General features: G+C 54.3%; 1 protein-coding gene across 1 annotated transcript; it reads right to left on the minus strand.

Moving 5' to 3' along the window:
* Positions 1–14,848, minus strand: ppp5c (protein phosphatase 5, catalytic subunit). Its single transcript, XM_088627368.1, has 13 exons — positions 14,689–14,848; positions 11,939–12,180; positions 11,364–11,511; positions 10,598–10,719; positions 10,091–10,156; positions 9,023–9,121; positions 7,938–8,043; positions 7,349–7,491; positions 6,869–6,956; positions 5,838–5,878; positions 5,160–5,338; positions 4,751–4,832; positions 1–1,586 (listed from the first exon to the last, which is right to left on the minus strand). The coding sequence occupies exons 1-13, from the start codon at positions 14,780–14,782 to the stop codon at positions 1,524–1,526; spliced, it is 1,473 nt and encodes a 490-aa protein (XP_088483494.1). The 5' UTR covers positions 14,783–14,848; the 3' UTR covers positions 1–1,523.
* Positions 14,849–15,153: the final 305 nt, after the last annotated feature.

Genomic DNA, 15,153 nt, shown 5'->3' on the forward strand with positions numbered 1-15,153 from the left:
GACATTTTTATTTTTTTATTTTTGTTCAAACATGTACACGGGAATTATGATATACAGTATATATACATCTGTATATATATATTACTTAAAAAGCCTTGCAACAACCTTACTGCACCCCTGACAAAACCGTGGGACGGGGGGGTCTCAAGAACAGAGGGGGGCAGTTTAAAAACCACGCGAGAGGACCGCTGGGCGCAGCGCTCCGGTCAGAGACCGGACACCGGCAGCTCCGCGGGAATGGGAGGCTGGACTCGACGCCCCGTCAGCCGTGACGTCCGCGCCGAGCCGCCGAAACCGTTAGATACCGCTCCCCGCTCCGCGGGTGGGTCACCCGGAGGCTAGCGGGAGGAATAAGACTGATTTACCGGGGGGGCGGGCGCGGTGCGGGTCGTGTACCGTTTTCGCTCAGTGGACACTGCTGGGAATGAACCTCAAAACGCACCGAGGAGCCTTTAAAACCCCTCACCGACAAACCCCTTCCCTCCGGTTCGGCCCGGCCCGGCCCGGCCCAGCACAGGCGTCCCCGGCGCTTGGGTCGACTGTGCAGAAACGGGCAGCGAGTCGCCTGACTAAAAAGGCTGTAGTTTGTTTTGACTGTGTCTTGGTGTCAGCTCGGGTGTCCACAACGGTGACACAGACACCAAGGTTTCTTAAGTGCTGGCAACTTCCTCTCTGCGGGTCGGTCAGGCACACTGCACAGGAGCCCAAAGGGCTCACACGCTAGATTAGGACTTGTTTTTACTCCTTGTACTCACTTTCTACCCACCCACCCCACAGACACAATTCTGTCTCATTTTCACCAACATCAGAGGGATCCACAGCACCTGGCCGTCCTCCTACAGCAGTGCTGAAGAGACTAGGAACCAGCTGCACAGTCTCGTACCCGGGCCACTTTAAAGTAAAAGGGCGACAAAAACAGCCTCCAGTCCAGCAGTGAAGGTGACAGGGGCTGGGAGAGACAGGGAGACGAGGAACAGAGAGAGAGGGACATGGGGACTGGGAGAGACAGGGAGACGAGGAACAGAGAGAGAGGGACGTGGGGACTGGGAGAGACAGGGAGACGAGGAACAGAGAGAGGGACGTGGGGACTGGGAGAGACAGGCAGACGAGGAACAGAGAGAGAGGGACGTGGGGACTGGGAGAGACAGGCAGACGAGGAACAGAGAGAGAGGGACGTGGGGACTGGGAGAGACAGGCAGACGAGGAACAGAGAGAGAGGGACGTGGGGACTGGGAGAGACAGGCAGACGAGGAACAGAGAGAGGTACGTGGGGACTGGGAGAGACAGGGAGACGAGGAAGAGAGAGAGGGACGTGGGGACTGTGAGAGACAGGGAGACGAGGAAGAGAGAGAGGGACGAGGGGACAGGGAGAGACAGGGAGATGAGATGCCCCGAGAGTGCACGAGGCAGGGGCAGACAGACAGAGGGGGGCCGGGGCGCTGGGGGCGAGTAGCAGGCAGACAGGACGAGAAGCTGAAACGAGAGGGACGTTGGTCTTCGGCCCAGGCAGCCAGCCTCGCTCCCTACATCATCCCCAGCTGCAGCAGGGAGTTGGCGTACATCATGGGCTTGACGCTCGGGTGAGGCTGCCAGGGAGACAGGGAGAGAGAGGCTGGTGAACACCAACGCGCAGATCTCATGGGTACTCCATTTCACCACACCCACACCGATCCCCAGAGAGACACAGGCACAGACACACCCACACCGATCCCCAGACACACCCACACCGATCCCCAGAGAGACAGACACAGACACACCCACACCGATCCCCAGAGAGAGACACAGACACACCCACACCGAACCCCAGAGAGAGACACAGACACAGACACACCCACACCGAACCCCAGAGAGAGACACAGACACACCCACACCGAACCCCAGAGAGAGACACAGACACAGACACACCCACACCGATCCCCAGAGAGAGACACAGACACACCCACACCGATCCCCAGAGAGAGACAGACACACCCACACCGATCCCCAGAGAGAGACACAGACACACCCACACCGAACCCCAGAGAGAGACACAGACACAGACACACCCACACCGATCCCCAGAGAGAGACACAGACACACCCACACCGATCCCCAGAGAGACACAGGCACAGACACACCCACACCGATCCCCAGAGAGAGACACAGACACACCCACACCGAACCCCAGAGAGAGACACAGACACAGACACACCCACACCGATCCCCAGAGAGAGACACAGACACACCCACACCGAACCCCAGAGAGAGAGACAGACACAGACACACCCACACCGATCCCCAGAGAGAGACACAGACACACCCACACCGATCCCCAGAGAGAGACAGACACACCCACACCGATCCCCAGAGAGAGACACAGACACACCCACACCGAACCCCAGAGAGAGACACAGACACAGACACACCCACACCGATCCCCAGAGAGAGACACAGACACACCCACACCGAACCCCAGAGAGAGACACAGACACAGACACACCCACACCGATCCCCAGAGAGAGACACAGACACACCCACACCGAACCCCAGAGAGAGACACAGACACAGACACACCCACACCGATCCCCAGAGAGAGACACAGACACACCCACACCGAACCCCAGAGAGAGACACAGACACAGACACACCCACACCGATCCCCAGAGAGACACAGGCACAGACACACCCACACCGATCCCCAGACACACCCACACCGATCCCCAGACACACCCACACCGATCCCCAGAGAGAGACACAGACACAGACACACCCACACCGATCCCCAGAGAGACACAGACACAGACACACCCACACCGATCCCCAGAGAGAGACACAGACACAGACACACCCACACCGATCCCCAGAGAGACACAGGCACAGACACACCCACACCGATCCCCAGACACACCCACACCGATCCCCAGAGAGAGACAGACACAGACACACCCACACCGATCCCCAGACACACCCACACCGATCCCCAGAGAGACACAGACACAGACACACCCACACCGATCCCCAGAGAGACACAGACACAGACACACCCACACCGATCCCCAGAGAGACACAGACACAGACACACCCACACCGATCCCCAGAGAGACACAGACACAGACACACCCACACCGATCCCCAGAGAGACACAGACACAGACACACCCACACCGATCCCCAGAGAGACACAGGCACAGACACACCCACACCGATCCCCAGAGAGACACAGACACAGACACACCCACACCGATCCCCAGAGAGACACAGACACAGACACACCCACACCGATCCCCAGAGAGACACAGGCACAGACACACCCACACCGATCCCCAGAGAGAGACACAGACACAGACACACCCACACCGATCCCCAGACACACCCACACCGATCCCCAGAGAGACACAGACACAGACACACCCACACCGATCCCCAGAGAGACACAGACACAGACACACCCACACCGATCCCCAGAGAGACACAGACACAGACACACCCACACCGATCCCCAGAGAGAGACAGACACACCCACACCGATCCCCAGAGAGACACAGACACAGACACACCCACACCGATCCCCAGAGAGACACAGACACAGACACACCCACACCGATCCCCAGAGAGAGACACAGACACAGACACACCCACACCGATCCCCAGACACACCCACACCGATCCCCAGAGAGAGACAGACACAGACACAGACACAGACACACCCACACCGATCCCCAGAGAGAGACACAGACACAGACACACCCACACCGATCCCCAGACACACCCACACCGATCCCCAGAGAGACACAGACACAGACACACCCACACCGATCCCCAGACACACCCACACCGATCCCCAGAGAGAGACAGACACAGACACAGACACAGACACACCCACACCGATCCCCAGAGAGACACAGACACAGACACACCCACACCGATCCCCAGAGAGAGACACAGACACAGACACACCCACACCGATCCCCAGACACACCCACACCGATCCCCAGAGAGACACAGACACAGACACACCCACACCGATCCCCAGACACACCCACACCGATCCCCAGAGAGAGACAGACACAGACACAGACACAGACACACCCACACCGATCCCCAGAGAGACACAGACACAGACACACCCACACCGATCCCCAGAGAGAGACACAGACACAGACACACCGATCCCCAGACACACCCACACCGATCCCCAGAGAGAGACACAGACACAGACACACCCACACCGATCCCCAGACACACCCACACCGATCCCCAGAGAGACACAGACACAGACACACCCACACCGATCCCCAGACACACCCACACCGATCCCCAGAGAGACACAGACACAGACACACCCACACCGATCCCCAGACACACCCACACCGATCCCCAGAGAGAGACAGACACAGACACAGACACACCCACACCGATCCCCAGAGAGACACAGACACAGACACAGACACACCCACACCGATCCCCAGAGAGACACAGACACACCCACACCGATCCCCAGAGAGACACAGACACACCCACACCGATCCCCAGAGAGACACAGGCACAGACACACCCACACCGATCCCCAGAGAGACACAGGCACAGACACACCCACACCGATCCCCAGAGAGAGACACAGACACAGACACACCCACACCGATCCCCAGAGAGAGACAGACACAGACACACCCACACCGATCCCCAGAGAGACACAGACACACAAACAGAAACAGAAGCAGGGAGAGGGAGGAAGACCGGTGCAGCGAATGACAGAGGTGCAAGGGACTGACCACAGCAGTGAACTGGTGAAACTCTGGCTTGAGGTCCGAGCCCCTGAGGTGGATGTACGCTCCTTTGTTACCCATCTGGTCACTGCAAGAGAGAGACACCAGGTAACTACATCAGGTGGGAATCATGTACTCCTCACATACTCACACAAACAGTCTACACATGCTGTACTGCAGACTGGACACACGCTGACCGTGTATATGTGACACGACAACCCATTTGCACACAATGAATACCTGGGACAGCGCCGTGCAGACAGAGCCCAGCACACAGACCCCTGTCTATCTGAGACAGGCCCTGTCTATCCGGGCCAGCACCAGGCAGACAGACCCCTGTCTATCTGAGACAGGCCCTGTCTATCCGGGCCAGCACCAGGCGGACAGACCCCTGTCCATCTGACAGCACACTGACCAGTAGTTGGGAGCAGAGAAGACAGTGATGCACTTCCCGGAGTGCGTGACCTCATAGCCCTCGCCCTTGACCTCGTGGCTGCGGATGATGTAATCCAGCTGGTTCTGCTCCAGGAAACGCCGGGTCACATCTGGCCCGAACTGACAGCTCACCCCCCGCTTGCTGACCGACCGCCCATCCTGGGCCGCAGATAGAGAGAGGCGGGGTCAGTACAGGTGGACACAGGCGGAGAGAGGCGGGGTCAATACAGGTTGACACAGGTGGAGAGAGGCGGGGCCAATACAGTGAACACAGGCGGAGAGAGGCGGGGCCAATACAGGTGGACAGAGGCGGAGAGAGGCGGGGTCAATACAGGTGGAGAGAGGCGGGGCCAATACAGGTGGACACAGGAGGAGAGAGGCGGGGCCAATACAGGCAGAGAGAGGAGGAGAGAGGCGGAGAGAGGCGGGGTCAATACAGGCGGAGAGAGGAGGAGAGAGGCGGAGAGAGGCGGGGTCAATACAGGCGGAGAGAGGAGGAGAGAGGCGGGGTCAATACAGGCGGAGAGAGGAGGAGAGAGGCGGAGAGAGGCGGGGTCAATACAGGCGGAGAGAGGCGGAGAGAGGCGGGGTCAATACAGGTGGAGAGAGGCGGAGAGCGCTCAGGAACAGCCCGTGTTCCTCTTGGAGGGGGACTCACCTGCGGCTGCGGGTCCGACCACAGGAGGTCACACATAGGCCCTGTGAGAGAGCGAGACAGAGGTGGGGGCTGGTTAACGGCAGACAGCAACAGGAGGAGGAGAGATGAGAGCAGACATTTCATAATAATTGCTTAAACTTATACAGCGCTTTTCTGGACACTACACTCAAAGCGCTTTACAGGTAATGGGGATCCCCTCCACCACCCCCAGTGTGCAGCCCCACCTGGATGATGCGCCAGTCCGCTCCCCACACACCAGCTCTCAGTGGGGAGGAGAGCAGAGTGATGAAGCCAGTTCAGAGAGGGGGATTATTAGGAGGCCATGACTGGTCAAGGCCTGGGGGGAACTGGGCAGAGTATTCCAACTGGACTCGTTAGCTTTCTCCAACCTGATGAAGTGCGGGGAATGGGTCTGTGTCACCGTTTCTGCGACAGAGCTGGGCAGTTATAATGAACCTGCACTGCTCATCTCGGAGATGTACTAATGAGTTCCAGTAGTGCATCCACAGTGCTGCTCTTGGGTAACAGCCCCTGACTCGACCCCCAGCTCAAATGATGGGAGTATTGAACCTGGCGCTCATGCTGTGGTCTGTCAGTCCTGGTCTGTGTGCTGCTACACAGGTCAGGGTTATCCGATGACAATACCTCTTAAACTGTTAATAGAAAGTTTTCTGGAGAAACTACAGTTTTGGAATTTGTTGAAATGTTGAATGTTTGTCTCTCTCTTGTAAATAATCGCTGGGCTGCCCTCTTATCTCTCACCTGGCCATGGACTTGTGACTTCAGTAGGTAATCACAGGCAGTAGGTTCACAGATTGTGACATGAATGTCACACACTTTATTTGTTGGGAGTTCTGTGATTTTTCCTGGTGAGCCGTGTACTTGAACCTACCCAAAGTGTACACCTGATGGTTGTGTACCTGTAGACTCAGTACATTTGGTGCAATACACCACATGTACACTATGAACACTAGAGTAGCCTCACTACTAGAGTAGATCACCTCAGTCTGGCCCATCTGAGCCTGGCCTACCTGAGTCTGGAGGCTGTCTGTTCCTGTCGATTTTGCGGATGTCATCCAACGATACCCCATCTTCACTGAACAAACCCCCATGCATCACCTGCAGAGAGAGACAGCTTCAAAAAATCAGTAAACAAGTTAATCAGGTTAGTCTGATATTTTTCAAATGGATTTGTTACATTTTCACTCTCCTCTGCATGTTTACTGCAACTTTCAAATTTCAGCCTCCCACTTTTTTATTGAGCATTAACTAACCTGCGTGTCTATTCCCAGAACCATACTGGACACAGGGCATGTATGTGTGACTCTGTCCAGCTCTGGACTGTGCTGGACACAGTGCTTCTGTGTGAGTCTGTCCGGCTGTGGACTGTGCTGGACGCAGAGTGTGTGTGTGAGTCTGTCAGTCTCTGGACTGTGCTGGACGCAGAGTGTGGGTGTGAGTCTGTCCGGCTGTGGACTGTGGATGTGTCTCAGCTGTGTCACAGCTCTTACCAGCACTTTGCTGTTGATGCACTGTGCCAGAGGGAGCCACTGGAACACCTCACTGAAGAGCTCGAACATCTGCGCCGTGTACTTGGCTTTGACCTCACCCTCGAACCCGTACATCTGGTTCATGTTGTCTGTCTCGTGGTTGCCTGTGAAGAGAGGAACAGGCTCATATCGCACAAGAAAGCAAGAGCTGCTCTCACACGATCTCACTGTGCCACGGGGGTGACCAGAGCCTAATTAGACTGCTATATGGTGATGTCTGTGCACCAAACTCAATGGCCAGTACACTGTTTTATCACTATTAGCAGTATATCCTTTTTTGCTTGGGGCTGACTTGCACTGTCCACTGGTTTGACTGGATTTAGGATTTACATCTGTGGGGTTGTACTGGACGGAGAGTAGCCTGAATTCTGTCTCAAGTGTACTGCAACGTGCATACCACGAACTGTCTCCTTGTCTGACTCTGCTGTTCCTGCAATTAAGAAAATGAAACGCGCTCACGTCACCGCTGAGGGAGCGTCTGCCAGACAGCCCGGGTACAGACGTGGCCCTGCGAGCTGCTGCAGCGCCCCCTGCTGAGCACGGTCCTCACCTCTCAGCAGATGGAAGCAGTCGGGGTGCAGCAGCTTGAAGCCAAACAAGGTGAGGATCACCTCGACCGAGAAGGAGCCTCGATCCACAAAATCGCCGTTGAAGAGCTGCAGCCCAAAGCTAAGGAGACAACCGACCAGCCTGGGTCTTAACGTCGGAGCCAGATGGTTCAGGGGACAGGAGAGCTCTGGCAGGGCAATAATGCGTTCAAGCACCAGCTATAAAACCCACACGCAATAGAAGCTAATTATACTGAAATCTAAGGACCATCTCAAACCCTCAAAATTTAGTTCATTCAGGGAGCATTACGCACTAAATCTAGTAATCAGAGAAATGACACCTGACACCTAATAATGTAATAATAATGATAATGTTGCTTTATTAGCCCTATACAATTTCTTGCATTAGGAATCTGTCTTTTCACATACCCCAGCTTGCTCTCCATGAGACACACAGACAGGGAGAGAAGCTTGGGGTCAGAGCGCAGGGTCAGCCATTGTACAGCACCCCTGGAGCAGCTGAGGTTAAGGGCCTTGCTCAGGGGCCCAACGGAGTAGGATTCCTCTGCTGCCTGCGGGATTTGAACCAGCAACCTTCCAGCCACAGGCGCAGATCCTGAGCCACAGAGCCACTGCTCCGCCCCACCTTCTCCACCTGAAGAAGGCTCCACAGGAGCACGGAATAAACCTTTACTTTTCCTAATCAGAGAAATGGCTGGGGACCATTAATACCACAACCAAATCCCCATTTGAATTTTTAACAGATTAACAGAACGGATTATTTTGCGTTAGGTTGGCTCCAACCATTTATTCTGATTGGTCTTCTTATTTAAAAACAGCTGGGTAGCTGGGTATTTCACTGGAGCTGCACTCAGGGGTACAACAGCTGTGTCCCACTCGGGGTTGTGAACCCACGACCTTCTCGCTGTGAGTCCGGAGCCCCGACCACCACACAGCTGCCTCACGCTTGCGAGAGAGACAGCAATCTTGCAGCACCGTTCAAAAGAGGCCTGGTCTGAAGTCCCAGCCTCAGCGTCACAGATATCGCAGAACACGAAACGGACAGATTCAAGACGGAAAAGGATACATATGGGTTGGTTTCGGACGGCAGGCCGTTGAGCTCAAAAATGTTGAGGAGGTCATAGTACTGACCATGAGTGTCTCCGCAGATAGTGATCTTCTCTGTCTGCGGGAGAGAGTAGCAGACGATGAGGACTGACCACTATCACAGATCTGTGCAGCTGCAGCTAGCTTTCACTTTCTAGAAACATTGTCATGAATCAGACTGGAACACTGCGATACAACGAGAGCCATTATTCCAAAAAAGCAGGACTTGCAAAAGCCATGGAAGGAGAGTAGGAAATCCTCCCCCCCTCCCCCTTGACAAGACTCAAGACTGGGTGCCCACCTGGCAGGTCCAGTGCAATGACAAGGGCAGAGTGCAACAGGCACACAGGAAACACACACTCCAGATATGAAATGGGGAAACGCTAAGCCTGAAGAAGATGCTTATGAAACAGACTCGGGTATTCATGGTCACCTGTATTTCCCATCTTTCAGACAATGTACTAGACCGGTGCATGGCAAAGGCAAACACTGTTAGGATATAAAGTTAAAAGTGCAGAATACTATCAGGGCTAATCAGACTTCATTTAGGATACACAGCATACACAGCAGTGTAAAAGACAGCTCACTACAAAAATGGTATTGGAGCTATGGAATGAGAAGAGAAGAAAAGCAACCAGACACAATCTTGGACACAGTGAATCATTTTACAGATGGTAACAAGGGGAAACGACTCGAATATTTAAAATCCTCAAAGCCATTTAGAGAGGACACAGGGGCAGTGTTTAAACCGGAGAACAGAGCTCAGAGCTGTCTGTACACAAAGGGTGGTGGGGGTGTAGTACAGGTGAACCAGCCATGCTGTTAAACCCAATATCCTGGCTTCTTTGAGCAGTTGGATGAGGCCCAGCAATCGCCGAGTTACTAGCATGAAGCCAGCAGGGACAGCCTCCTCATTAGTCACCCCTTATCTGTGCTGTTCTTAAGCACAGAGCACAAGTATTCCCTATCATTAGCAACAGGCGCCTTCACGTAAGGCGAAACGCAAAAATAAAAATGTAAACAGACTCCTTGTGTATATGAAACTTACCTCTTTTAGTGTTATTTCTACGAGACTGGGGAGTTTGGACAGCACTTCTTTCACTTGGACCAAAATCTGGAAAAGAAAAGCAGGATCATTTTCTTTAACCACGATCTGAGCAGAACCAGACATCCTGGGTCTCATTGCCGTCCTCCAAAGAGCACATCTGTCCGAGTCTCTGCTTCCTGCTCAGGAACCAGCCTGCCCGGCTAATTCCGGAAACATGATTTTGTTTTTAAGCTTCTGCCTCAGTTTTTTTTAATCACTTGACATAAATGCCTGTAACTCATCATGCTGCACAGCACAAACAGATGAACTCATGAACTCGACCCATACTTGAAGAAAACTGTCCAGTTGAAGATGCACTTTTACTCCCCATGTGTGCAATCAGCATTCCTGCTGCAGACACAGGGGGTGCAGGACACCCAGAGCGCGCCCCTGGCACAGCACTCTTCTGCCCCACCAGACCCGGACACAGAGCAAGAAAAGAAGGAGGGAAGGAAAAGGTCAGCCCACCTGATAGGCACACTTCCTGTGCAGCTTCTTCTGCTCCTTGAACCAGGCCATCATCTCCTTCATGAACTGCAGGGTCACCTTCCCGTCCTCCAGCTTGGGCCCTGTGTACTCGTCCTCAATCACTGAGGACAGGACAGCACAGGGGACATGAGGACAGCAGAGGGGGAAGGGAGGACAGGAGGACAGCAGAGGGGGAAGGGAGGACAGGACAGGGGACAGGAGGACAGCAGAGGGGGAAGGGAGGACAGCAGAGGGGACAGGAGGACCGGTGAGGAGAGAATAGACTCTCCTCAGAGGAGAGGAGAGGAGATGCAGGTGGAAGGGAGAAGACAGGAGACGAGAGGACAGGAGAGGAGAGAGGAGGAGTGGAGAAATAAGAGGATGTGTGAAGAGAAAAGAACAGGAGAGCAGTGAGAACTGGGAATACGAAGGAAGACTTCATCTACCGATCCCAGATCGGCACCCCGGCATCTCCAAACAGAGCTTTAAAGCTTTTTTTTTATAGCAAAAGCATGACATAAAAACTAGAAAAAAGGCATTTTAACTACAGAAAAAATAAGACTCAATATGTTTTTCAAAAATAAAAAGACGAACTTAGGAAGACAAGCTTGCAATAAAAGCTAGAAACCCCACAGTACCAACCCGGTCAGAATGATCTTTCAGCAGATAAGACAGCACGTTCAGTGTTTTGTTGCAGCACAGCTGGACCCAGCACAGCGAGGTCCCGGGGTGCCGACGGGCTTGGTGCTGCCCCAGCAGTACTCACTCATGTTCTCGATGTCCAGCGAGTCCACCACCGACCTCTTGTGCTCGTCGCTGGCGATGGCCCTCTCGAAGGCCTTCTGCTTCACGATCTTGCTGCACTCCTGGTACTTCACCTTGGCGTCCTTGTCGCTGGGCCGCACCTTCACCACCTGGGAGCAGAGAGCGGCGGAGAGCAGCGGGCAGGTCAGTTTCCCAGCGCGCCCCCCCAGTGTGACACACACGCACAGCAGCGCTGGAAAGTACCTGACAGCTCACAGAGCCCTGCCCCGCTCTTCAAGGGCACCAGACCACGCAGGAGACCGAGCGGCTCCTTCGGCTCTCTCCCTTCCCACCTCCCGGCTCACATGACCAACTCTGGTCACGTAGTTTGCCTTTGTGCAGATATATGAAAAGCCCAAGCGATGCTGCGATCAAAGCTCTTGGCTGACCCCTAGAGCACGGGGTTTGGAAACCGGGGGTGCTCCTCGACTACGCCAGCTGCAGCCGCAACAGGGGATTCCCAGGAGGGCCTCCCCATGGGCCCCTGCCAGACCCCCCCACCCACACCCCCGCAGACCCCCTCCAGGCCAGACTCACCGTCTCGTAGTCCTTGAGCGCGGCCTTGAACTTGCCCAGCGCCATGTTGGAGGCGGCCCGGCGGTAGTAGCCCTTGATGTAGCTCTTGTCGATCTCCAGGGCGCGGGTGGCGTCGGCCAGCGCGTAGCCGTAGCACTCCGTGCGCAGGTAGGCCAGGCTGCGGTTGCTATAGTAGATGGCATTCTCGGGGTTGAGCTCCAGGGCCTCTGTGTAGAACTTGATGGCGTTCTCATAGTCCTTCTCTGAAACACACGGGCACCGCGCTCAGACCCGCCCTACTGCTCAGAGTGGTGAGCAACTACTGGGGCTCGGGGGGACTGGGGGAGCCAGCCTACAGCTGTGTGGATTCCTGTAGGTGTGGGGCGTAATGACTACAGACGTTTTTGTGCAATGTTCTGTTTATCTTTAAGGTTTTTTTCTACGTCCATCTGTCTGCGTGTGTAAAATATAGCTGCTTGGATGCAAAACAATCAAGACGATGGAATCAAGACGATACAGTGTTCTCGTATCCTACAAGCGCGTTTTCAGCCGACTCTGAAACACAGAGGTTTTACTTGCCCTCCGCGGTCAGTGCCTTAATTGTCCGGCGACAAGGGATTTTTCTTCTATCAAATTAAACTTTTATTTCACAAACAACATCTCGCAATAGGTACACACTCTTAACAAATTATTAAACTGACATCAATTAAAGAAAAACTTTCATGATCAGGTGCTTGTCCTTTGTCAATCGGTGCAAGTGGATGCTGGGGCCGGATTGCACAATGAAAGAGTCCCTCCAAACCCCACCACTTGCTGTTGTCCGTGCCTTTTCCCTGCCCCGGCTCTGAAACTGCGGTCGTCCAGTCCTCCGCAGGAGCTCAGGAAACAGGGATTTCTGCTTTAGTCCCTGTACAGGCCCCACAGTCTGGCGACAAGGGACACAGAGTTCGAATCTTTGCTCAGAACATGTTTGTCTACAGGCTCAGTCACCAGGAGGACAGCTGAGGTCTGGACTATAGATTGATACTTTATTGATCCCATGAGGGAAATTGCAGAAGCTATACTGCCAGGACTCAGTGGAGTGAGAGGTGTGATTTTTAATCAGTACACACAGCACATCAGGAAGCCATTGTGCAGAACCACAGATGAACTGGGTCCAGTGAGCACAATGTCTGAAGCGCAATCCTCTCTCATAACCCTGCAGAACTGATACCCCGTATCCCGAGCTCCCAGGAGTCCTTGCTGTCGAGGGGGTGCAGCTCCCCTGTAATGCCTGGACAGGTGAGAGTCCCTCAGCCAGAACTGCTGGTCCCACACCTCCCTCCCCCACATCAGGATCACGGACACTCAGGGGAACCCTGGCACAGTGGCTGTGGGTCCTCTCCAGCCTCCTACGATCTCACCCCGAGTCAGGAGAGAGGCACAGTCGAAGCTCACGGAGAGACCTGTGTCTCGCTCCCTGCGTGCTCTGGGTCAGAGTCATCTCCCCATCCTTGAGGCTCCAGTGAAAAGCGGTCAATTTGGGACTTTGCCTTTACACAGAGAACTGTGGGTGTCTGGATCAAACAACGCAGCCACACTGCAGATGAAACAGCAGCTTCACATTTACGGCTGCAAAATTCCCAAAACAATCAGAGCACAGCCTCCTTGCTTACTGACATTACTGGTCAGTGGCAACAAGTTATGCAGAGAACGTTATGCGTCTCTGTAACGCCTAAATGAAAGCGTTCATTTCCCTGTGTGCACATGTACAGCTGAAAGCCCGTACCCCTGTGCTGCTTGCAGGGACCCCAGATCTTTGGCTTGGCCACCGAGCCCATTAGCGAGGGCACTATACCAGTCAGCGCCTGACTGTTTCAGACACCCACACCCCTGTGTGTGAAGAAGCGCCTGCTTTTCTCTGTTTTCAGTGCATTCCCCGACGGTTTCATTACTAAACTACATTTTGCATTTTGTGACTGAAGCATGAAAATTAAGATCACCTGCTGTTCTACGCACAACCTACGGCTTTGATACAGCAGCGTGCTGCTCGGGGCTCGGACTGTCACCTCATGATCTGTTCTGCCGTTAGCTTGAGCAAAGTACAAGTATAACCCTCCCACCAACCCAAACCTAACCAGCAGATTCAGCCGATATTCTCCTGTCGACCAGAGCTTTAACGACACGTTTTGTGATTGCAGACAGCGAGCTCATACAGCAACAGGGCGCTTTACGTCAGAAGGAAGTTACAACCACGTTATCCGCGAGCACCACGTGTTACTCGAGTGCCGGCGGCTGTCTGTCTCTCAGTTTAACGCGTCTGGGGCGGAAGACCGGTGCCGTTACTGCGACTTCCCACTGCGTGTTGACAACTGAGCTGGTCACATCACCGACCGACCGCAAAAGGTCCCAAACGGCACAGTTTTAAACGCCACCCCGACCCGCAGCCTCTCAGTAACTCCCCACTTCCACGCACCAACGTGACGCGACCCACAGCCGCGACCCTGCTGGAAAACTCCCGTGTGTCCGGGACAGATCCACCTGAGGTCAGACACCTGCGAATTGCCTTGATACAGAGGTCTGACCTAGAGGCTGCTGTGCGCTCAGGGTTTCGCTGAACACGCTTTCCCGTCTCATCCTACCGGCTGAACGGGGCTTTTTTATTCAAACTGAAGTCCCGCCACCCTGCATACCTGTCAGCCACAGGGACGGGCCGCGTACCTGCCCCCCTCCCCACGCCTTAGGAGTTGTATCACCTCCCTTAAACGCCCTTACTCTTTTTTTATTTTTACCTTTAAAGTATTTATTCGCCTTCTCCTTGAGCTCCTCGGCGCTCCGCTCCGCCTCCGCCATCTTCCTACTGCCGCTATCCGTTGCGTCCGCCATTGCCGCCAGGCTACGGTCGCAAAGATTTCCCAGCTTTTGTGTTTCGCTCGCCCGAGCTCACGTCAACCGCACTGCCGCAAACTGCCGGGCAACGGGCGCCATTTTGGCTCAAAGGCGGGGCGCGGCTGGCTTCGCAAAGTATGCGCATCTCGGAGCCGTAATGGAGGACAGAAGGTTTCAGTTTCCTTTGGACTGAGAAGGGAAACGTCTGTCATCCATATGTAATCGCCCCGACGTCATAGTGTCTGGAAAGGAGTAGAAGGTTCTTTTTCTTACGTGCGTGTGTTCGTATTCTAGCCGATAAACAATTTTAGATTTTAACTGTTTTAATACTGAAACCGAAGGCTTGTGTCAGTTCCTGTTTTTTCAAG

The sequence above is a fragment of the Lepisosteus platostomus genome, chromosome 4 (genome assembly GCF_059453375.1).
Source record: "Lepisosteus platostomus isolate fLepPlt1 chromosome 4, fLepPlt1.hap1, whole genome shotgun sequence".
NCBI lineage: Eukaryota > Metazoa > Chordata > Actinopteri > Semionotiformes > Lepisosteidae > Lepisosteus > Lepisosteus platostomus.